This window comes from Apium graveolens, chromosome 10 (assembly GCF_009905375.1).
Source record: "Apium graveolens cultivar Ventura chromosome 10, ASM990537v1, whole genome shotgun sequence".
In the NCBI taxonomy this organism is placed as follows: domain Eukaryota; kingdom Viridiplantae; phylum Streptophyta; class Magnoliopsida; order Apiales; family Apiaceae; genus Apium; species Apium graveolens.
Window position 1 is genome coordinate 200,781,869 of NC_133656.1, and position 9,737 is coordinate 200,791,605.

The 9,737-nt window shown below is 33.4% G+C and overlaps 1 protein-coding gene across 1 annotated transcript; it reads left to right on the forward strand.

Annotated features, from left to right (window-relative positions):
- The first annotated feature begins 8,526 nt into the window (after window positions 1–8,526).
- LOC141691631 (secreted RxLR effector protein 161-like) lies at window positions 8,527–9,178 on the forward strand. The gene is made up of 2 exons (XM_074496397.1): window positions 8,527–8,866; window positions 9,021–9,178. The coding sequence occupies exons 1-2, from the start codon at window positions 8,527–8,529 to the stop codon at window positions 9,176–9,178; spliced, it is 498 nt and encodes a 165-aa protein (XP_074352498.1).
- Window positions 9,179–9,737: the final 559 nt, after the last annotated feature.

Consider the following 9,737-nt stretch of genomic DNA (forward strand, 5'->3'; position numbering starts at 1 on the left):
TGTGGGTTACTAGCTAATCACGAAACCTGTAAAATCTGATTAACAAATAATAAAGAAATGAGTCTTAACCCCTTTAACACTAACCAGGATCTTTTTAGGTTGAAGTATGAAAACAAGAACCACTAACTACTTTATTACAAACCATTGTCTAACCAGTTTTAAACTAATTTTATCTTTTATTCAAATACACACACTAACTATCTACACTCCACCTGCTCGGGCAACTCAAAGCTTTCTTCCTGGATTGGGATCAACACCTTGGGTATGAGAGGATCCCGAGGCTTGACCCGCTTCTTTACCACTCGAGTCCTGATGGGATTCATATTCCTTCTTAACTGAAAACAATAAGGTGAATAACAACAAAAAGGGGTGAGCCAAAAATTTCTCAACAAGTCTACAAAATATAAACAATGTTTAAACATTTTAAGTGAAATGGTAACCTGGGTATATCTGCAAAGATATAACCCCGCGAGAGTAGAAAGAAGGTCGTTACTGGCCAGTGCAAATGAACTAAAATGGACACAAGTTTGCATCTATACCCTTCTGATCAACCAGGATACATTGCAGATCTATATCCCACTAAATAGATCCCGTCGGGCACCCAGGCACTACGGTCCATCTTAAGGATCCGGTTATGCTTAATCCCTAAAAGTATCATTATCCAGTCCATGGAGTAGCAACCAGAATAATTAGTATGCTTTGATATATTCTAGTCACCAGAATATATCAATATTTGTGAGTAACAATTGGAATATGAACAATGAATTCAAATGAAAAGGAGAAATCAAGAATCGAAATGAAATATGAACAATAATCAAAAGAGTGCAAGCGTGATAAGAATCTGAAGAAATATCACTATTATGAAATTAGAATAGGGGAAAAACTTGCTTTCTGCACGACTCACTGCAAATATATCACCTTTCTCTATCACCGACTCAACCTGCCTTGCTGGCTTAGCTTCTGTTAGAGAAATAGACTGGTTTAGTCATTTTGTACTTCAATTGCATCTTGAACCGACTTCACATCGTTCCTATTGTCTACCCATGCGCTTATGACTGACTCGTATATTATATATTAGCAAGTAAGACTTGATTAACCACATAATACACATAAGCATATAATCATTTTTTATAGTTAAAATAATTTTTAGAATCAAAATCGACTCGCTGATCGCTCACCTGATTATTATCTGACTCGTTTCCTATTTTTCAGAATTTTTCGGACTCGTCTCGGCACGCAACTCGACTGACAATCAAACAAATTACAAATTCAACTAATTTCTAAAATAAATTAGGTCTTAATATTATTTTTAATGAAAAGAATTCATTTTTCGGAGTCAAAGGGCTTTCGTTTCCCTCGAATCGGACTAACGGTCTAATTAATATCAATTAAACACAAATAAATCAATATACTATTCAATATAAATAATTATTACTAATTTTTAAACCCTAAAATAATTTTTAAATAATTATTTAAGAAAAATCAAAACTGAAAATGATTTTTTTTACAATTTTTGGAATTAAAATGAATTTATTAGTATTTATTGAAATTTTTTGATTAATTATCAAAATAATTAATCATTTTTAAATAATTAATAAATAATAAATAAATAATAAATAATTAGGAAAATAATTAAATCTAATTTTTAGAAAATATTTCAGAACTTTTTTTAATATAAATCAATTAATTAGAAATCAAATCCTAAGAAAAATAGATCAAACCCGGGTTGCAAACCGGGTTGCAACCAGGTCACCAAGAACATCCCGGGTTGGGGATGAACTGGCCGGGATTTGCCCAGAATCCGGCGACCGGCCAGTATTCCGGCAAGGCTAATTCATGCCCAAAACAGCTTCGTTTGTTACGATTTTTAAGTCCAATTCATTCCAAATCACTTCACCCTTCGGATACAGGCCACAACATAACAAAAACATCTCGGAATCTTCATCTCCAATCAAAACTGACATCAATTCCGGCCAGATATCGAAATCACAGAATCGTACACGAAACTTAACGTTTAATACTGCAAATTAAAGCTAAGAACACATACAATCAAAGCCCTAACATCTTAATAACCAAATATTCACAGATTTTACAGAGTTATGATTTGAAAATCGAACATAAACCCTAATAATCGAAGTTTGCTATCCAGGTATCGTTTGTTCAATTAAACACCATGAATCGATTGCAAATAACATCAGGAAGTATATCAATCATCAAAACATCATAATAACCCTAGAATCAAAAAGTCCTAATTCGAACATAAACCCTAGAAATCGAAAATCAAAAATAACGAATTAAAACATGAAATTGACTAGAAATGGAAAGAACAGATCAAGACCTTCAATTTCAGTACTTGAATCATTGGATTTGGTGCTATAATCTGCTCGAAATCACCAATTGATTCTTCGACCCGACTTGGTTCTTCCCGACCCGGTTTGCAGAGAATTTTAATCAATTTCTGATTTTTAATGATTAATTATAATTAATTAAATAAAAATTAGGCTATTTATAGTAGTAAAATTAATACTCTTAAATAAAATTAAGGCCCTAATTCTGCATCTTTTAAAATTAATAAGCCCCTAATTTTATAATTTTTGAGTATGAAAATTTAATTTATAAATATTTTATATATGCAATATATATACCAAAATTTCCCAAAAATTCTAATTAATGCAAAAATCCAAAGAAATGGTATAAATAAAAATCCTATAATTTTATAAAAGTAAAAATGTGATTTTTATGGGGTTTTTAACACCCAATGGGGCCCGGAAAAGTCATTTTTCACAAAACGAGAAAATTTATAAAATACCTAGATGTTCAAAATAATGCGATGGTAAAAGCCGTTTGTTGAAAAATAAGGCCCATTATTTTATTTGAAATACATGCTTTAAAATCATGATTCAGGTCGTAAAACATTTGAAATGAAAGCTAAAAATGAAATATAAAATACCTGAAAAATATCTTAAAAATGTCGGGACGACATTAAATGCACGTAACACATAGCAAATAGGGTTTGACAGTTAATTCCACATAAATGACACATTAACACACATAATTTATTATAAATATGATATAATACAGACGTAAATTTCCCAGACGTTACAGTGTGCGTTAGTCGTGTATAGTGCATATTACTTAGGAGAAGTGTTGATCTTTACCCAAAATAGTGGTAAGTTGAAGTGTAGTAACTACCAGAATTTTTTCCCAACACGACGAGTCCATCACGAGTCGAAATTATTGTGTTGTCTCCTCCCATAGAGTGACCACCGTGCATTCGTTTCTACGGGAAAAATAAAGAAATATGTGCACAAGGTTTGCGGTGTTCTAACGTGTTTAGTCTAGTGGGCAGTGGTTTTGAAAGTAAATGACCAATAAAGAAATGTGTACACAAGGTTTGCGGTGTTTTTTGTAACACGGGTGAATTTATTAGTAAGAAATTAAAGGATTGGGTTCAGTTTTCTTATTCAGTGCTAATAAGTATTATTATGTTATGATATTATTGTATGACTCTTAATTTTCTAGATGTACTTTGACCTTTCACCTTTACCCCATTAATTGACACAAACTCTTGGCTTTTCACTTCTCAGGTAACCTATATTTTAGAAGCCTATAAAAGGCTTGCATGTACATTATCTTGTGATATCAATATACATGAAATCTTAAGTTCTTTCTTACTCTCTCTATTTTATATTATATAACACGTTATCAGCACGAAAGCTAAAAAGATCTGTCATCAACCGGGTGTGGCAAAAGGAGAAGTTGGGTTAGCAGATTACAAGAGTTTCTTTATAACACAAGTACAAGGTCATCATTACTTCTGGTCTCTGCATAAGGTACCATTACTTACCATCTTTTGTAACACCATAGACTACTGATATATTTATGAAGGTTTGTAACTTTTATTTGTGAACTAGATTGATTGATTAACGAAAATTTACTTGCTAATTATTCCATGTTATTTTATTTTGTGGCAATATAATATATTAGTATATATTCTTTTGTACAGGTGTATATTAAGGATATGGAGCACAAGTAATCAAATTATTTTAAAAGAAGTATCCTTCTATATTCTTAATGATAACATAATTTAGTACTCTTAATTACTTTGATCTCTTAAAAAAAGGGAGAATAGATATATTATAGCCTTGTTACTCATGAGTTTTAAAGTCATCATGAAAATTTGAGGACACATGTAATATGTCTTCTTGATGTAATTTTCGGTTAATAACAAGTGGAGGTTGTTCCTTGCCATAAGTACATAAACTTTCGTATTTGGTTCAAAGACATTTCCTTAATGAAATCTATGTAGAAATAAGAGCAACAATGCTTATTTGTATAAGAGTTGTTTCAGTTTTAGCTGAGAAGCATAGTGTGAAATTTATGCAATGTTCAGGACCTGATCCTAGAGGTTCAGGGCCTGATGATATGCTGAAATAAGTTTCTGCAATGTTCAGGGCCTGAGGTTGGAACCTCAGGACCTGATGGTATGTTAAAATAAGTTTCTGCAATGTTCAGGGTCTGAGGTTGGAAGCTCAGGGCCTGAACTGGAAGCCAATTGCTAAAACTATATAACCATGTTTTGTATAAATAAGTATATCTTATACATGTTTATTGGATAATCAATAGAATTTTATTATTTATTAGTGATAATATCGAATCTTACAAAACTCGAGTTCATTATACATGTGAAATATAAAATTTTGGTGAACTTCTAAATTAATATATATCATTTAACTTGATATTAATGTGTATTATCCTATCTTTTTAGTAATTGAAATGTTGAATCTTACAAAGCTTGAATTCAACGCACTTCATATCTCGCTATGATTGGCTACACTTGCGATTGCAAGATTATAAAAGTGTGAGCGAGTATAACTCTGCCATGTTTAAAATTACATCTCAATTGAAATTATGTGGCGAGAATATCACCGATAAAGATATGTTGTAAGAAACATATTCCACTTTCCATGCCAATAATATGCTCTTGCAGCAATAATATCGTGAACGTGGATTCACGAAATATTCTGAGTTGATTTCTGTTTTGCTTCTTGCTGAAAAAAATAATAAACTTTTGCTGAAAAATCATCAAGCACGTCCAACTGGCTCAACACCATTCCCTGAAGTGAATACGGTTACTAATAATTAATATAGAGATAATAAATCATTTGGGCATGGACGTGGATGTGGGCATAGATATGGTCATGAATGTGGGCGTTGACGTGCCCGTGGTCATGGTTTTGTGCATGGTAGAGGCCGTAATCAACAAAATCCCCACAATTTTTAAAGGAAGCCTTACTACCAGAAATAGACAATAAATGAGGAAAATCCGAGGGTAGTACGATGGCTAAAAGGGGTGAAAGTACTTGTAGTGTATGTGGAAAGAAAGGTCACTGGAGAAGTACATGTCGTACCTTCAAGCACTTTGCTGACCTATATCAAGCATCCTCAAAGACTGTTAAAACTAATTTCACCGAACAGAGTGATCCTTTGGGGATTTCCCATCTTGAAGCACATCTTGGATGTGATGATTAAGTTTAATCTTCGTCCTTTACTCACATGGAACTGGGTGATTTCTTTGAAGATGTTGATGTGAATATGTCTAAATTTGGTGGTGATGAGCCTAAGAATAACTAGACAAGGCCTTACATTGCTTGTTGAATTTTTCTTTATTTGGATTGCCGGTTTTAACTTTTGAACTATGATAATCATCCTTATCAGTTGCTTATATATTTTTCTTTTCATTAATGAAGTACTTGAGATGTTCTACCTCTACTTCTAATTTTATTTAATTTTTCTTGAAGAAATATGGCCAGCAGCCTCTCCTCATGTGTTATAAAAAATAAGGAATCTTTTTGTTTGGCGGATAGTGCAACAACACATATAATTTTGAAAAACAAAGCATATTTTTCGCATTTAACATTAGCCACAACTAATGTAAATATAATATCGGGTGCATCGGATATAATTGAAGGCTCCAGAAGAGCAAGTATAGTGCTACCCAATGGTACACGTTTATTGATTGAAAATGCAATGTTTTCCATCTGTTCAAAAAGAAATCTTTTGAGCTTTAAAGATATACGCCACAATGGCTATCATATTGAGACCGTGATAATGAATATTTATGTATCACGACTATAGTCTCATGGAGGAAACATGTGATAGAAAAACTCCCATCATATAATTATGGATTATATTATACTTTCATAAATCCAGTTGAATCACACATGACTATTAATACAAGATCTGTTGACCCAACAAATTTTACTATATGGCATGATCGTTTAGGCCATCCGGGTTCAACAATGATGCGAAGAATTATTGAAAATTCAAATGGACATCCACTCAAAAACAAAATTGTTCCCTTGTCCAAAGATTTTTCATGTATTGCTTGTATTCAAGGAAAATTGATAACAAAACCATCTCCTGTGAAAGTTGCCATTGAATGCCCAAAAATTTTGGAGCGAATTCAAGGAGATATATGTGGACCAATTACCCCATTTAGTGGGCCATTTCAGTACTTTATGGTACTCATTGATGCATCAACTAGATGGTCACACTTTAGTTTATTGTCCACTCGTAATGTGGCTTTTGCACGACTCCTTGCTCAAATAATTCGATTACGAGCACAATTTCCTGATTATAATATAAAGAAAATTAGATTGGATAATGCAGGGGAATTTACATCCCAATATTTTAAAGATTATTGTATATCTATTGGGATTGAAGTGGAGCGTTCTATTGCCCACACACACACTCAAAATGGTCTTGCTGAGTCTTTCATTAAACGGCTACAACTAATTACGAGACCATTACTTATGAGAACAAATTTACCAACTACCGCCCGGGGACATGCAATATTACATGTAGCTACTTTAGTCTGGTTAAAACCGACTTCTTATCATAAATATTCCCCAATACAACTGGTAAATGGTCAAGAACCAAATGTCTCACACTTAAAAAATTTTGGGTGTGCATTTTATGTTCCAATATCCCCTCCCCAAAGAACAAAAATGGGATCCCAAAGAAGATTAGGGGTATATATTGGATTTGATTCTCCCTCGATTATTAAATATTTGGAGCCGAAGACTGGTGATTTATTCACGAAAAGATTTGTCGATTGTCAATTTGATGAGACGGTTTTTCCTGCATTAGGGGGAGATAAGACGAAATTTGAAAAAAGAAAAGCAAGAAATTTTGTGGAATGCAGTATCCCTGTCTCATTATGATCCTCGAACAAATCAATGTGAACTTGAAGTTCAAAAGATTATCCACCTACAAGAAGTCGTAAATAGATTTCCTGATGCATTTACTGATGTCAAGAATATGACAAAGTCACATATACCAGCTGTTAATGTTCCTTTTAAGATTAAACTTCCTGAAGAAGATAATGAAATCATACTAGCAAATGAGTCTAAAGCACGCAAGAAGCGTGGCAGACCTATTGGATCCAAGAAAAAACTCCATGAAAAACAAGGAAACTTGATAAGAAAGTTGGAACATCAAATGACATCATAAATTTGATCACTGAAGAGACTTTTTCCAAGGATGATCAAACACCTGAAATTGTTGATAATGAAGAGATCTCGATAAATTATGTCATTTCAGGAAAGAGGTGGAACAGAAAAGAAATTGTCATGGATGATATATTTGCATATATAGCCGCACTTGACATTTCTGAGGAAATCGAGGATCATGAGCCTAGATCGATCTATGAATGTAAAAGAAGAAATGATTGGCCAAAGTGGAAAGAAGCTATTGATGCAGAATTGAAATCACTTGAACATGCCAAATTTTTGGACCAAATGTCGAAACACCTGCAGGTGTAAAACCCGTTGGATATAGATGCATATTTGTGCGTAAAAGAAATAAAAAAAGTGAAATTGTGAGATACAAGGCACGCCTTGTTGCTCAAGGCTTCTCACAAAGACCGGGAATCGATTACGAAGAAACTTATTCCCCGGTAATGGATGCAACAACATCCAGATTGTTAATAAGTTTATCAATTCTAGAAGGGCTCCGAATAAATTTAATGGATGTTGTGACTACCTACTTGTATGGGTCACTAGATAGTGACATTTATATGAAGATCCTTGATGGATGAAAAATGCCCGAAGCATATAGTTCAAGACCCCGAGAGATTTACTCAATTAAATTACAAAGATCATTATACAGATTGAAACAATTGGGTCGTATGTGATACAATCGTCTTAGTGAATATATTTTGAAAGATGGATATACTAATAATGTAATATGTCCATGTGTTTTTATTAAAAGGACAAAATTGGGGTTTATTATCATTGATGTCTATGTTGATGATTTAAATATCATTGGAACTCCAGATGAACTCCATGAGACAATTGGATATTTGAAAAGAGAATTTGAAATGAAGGTTTGGGTAAAACAAAACTCTGCCTTGGTTTTCAAGTTGAACCTTTATTAAAAGGAATATTTATCCACAAGTCTTCATATATTGAAAAGATACTTAAACGGTTTATTATTGATAAAGCATATCCTGTGAGTACACCTATGGTTGTACGTTCACTAGAAAAGAACAAGGATCCATTCCGTCCAAGAGAAAAGGGAGAAGAACTTCTTGGTCCAGAAGTATCATATCTTAGTGCCATTGGTGCACTAATATATCTTGCCAATTGTACACGTCCTGGTATTGCATTTTCTGTTAACCTTTTGGCAAGACATAGTTCTGCGCCAACTCGAAGACATTGGACTGGTGTGAAACAAATATTTAGATATCTTCGAGGAACAATGGATATGGGTTTATTTTATTCTAAAGACTCAAAATTGGAATTAGTTGGTTATGCAGATTTAGGATATCGGTCTGATCCACACAAAGGAAGATCACAAACAGGTTATATATTCACACATGGAGAGACTGCAATATCTTGGCTCAAACAAAATAGACTCTTGCAGCAACTTCTTCAAATCATGCTGAATTATTGGCCCTTCATGAAACAAGTCCAGAATGTGTATGGCTGAGGTCTTTTGTTCACCATATCTTTCAGTCAACAAAAGAATTCCTACCACTTTGTATGAAGACAATGAAGCTTGTATCATTCAGACACGTGAAGGTTACATTAAAGGAGATCGGACAAAGCACATTGATCCAAAATTCTTCTTTGCCCATGAACTTCAGCAAAGGGGAGAAATTGATGTTTGTTAGATTCGTTCATGTGAAAATCCAGCAGATTTGTTTACAAAATCACTTCCTACATCTTCGTTCGAGAAATTGGTGCATAAAATTGGAATGCGCAAACTTCGAGATCTATGTTGATATTCATAGTCATGCCAAAATGAGGGGGAGATATAATACACTCGGTGTTACACGAACAACACATATACTCTTTTTCCTTCACTAGGGTTTTTCCCACAGGGTTTTTCTAGTAAGGTTTTAATGAGGCATATATTTGTAAGAGTCATCCAAGGGGGAGTGTTATGATATTATTGTATGACTCTTAACTTTCTAGATGTGCTTTGACCTTTCACCTTTACCCTATTAATTGACACAAACTCTTGGCTTTTCACTTCTCCAGTAACCTATGTTTTGGAAGCCTATAAAAGACTTGCATGTAAATTAACATACATGAAATTTTAAGTTCTTTCTTACTCTCTCCAGTAACCTATGTTCAGTATTAAGTTAACGTCGTAAAGTGTTTGGTGTAATTTTTTTCGAGGGAAAAGCATATGTAGCTGATGCTATAGACAATTTGTAATATTTTATT

Excerpts from the sequence above, each read along its gene's own strand:
- LOC141691631 (XM_074496397.1), top strand. The coding sequence starts at position 8,527 with ATGGTTGTACGTTCACTAGAAAAGAACAAGGATCCATTCCGTCCAAGA. Across the intron at positions 8,867-9,020 it reads CAAAGGAAGATCACAAACAG|TCAACAAAAGAATTCCTACC; the intron begins GTTATATATTCA and ends CATATCTTTCAG.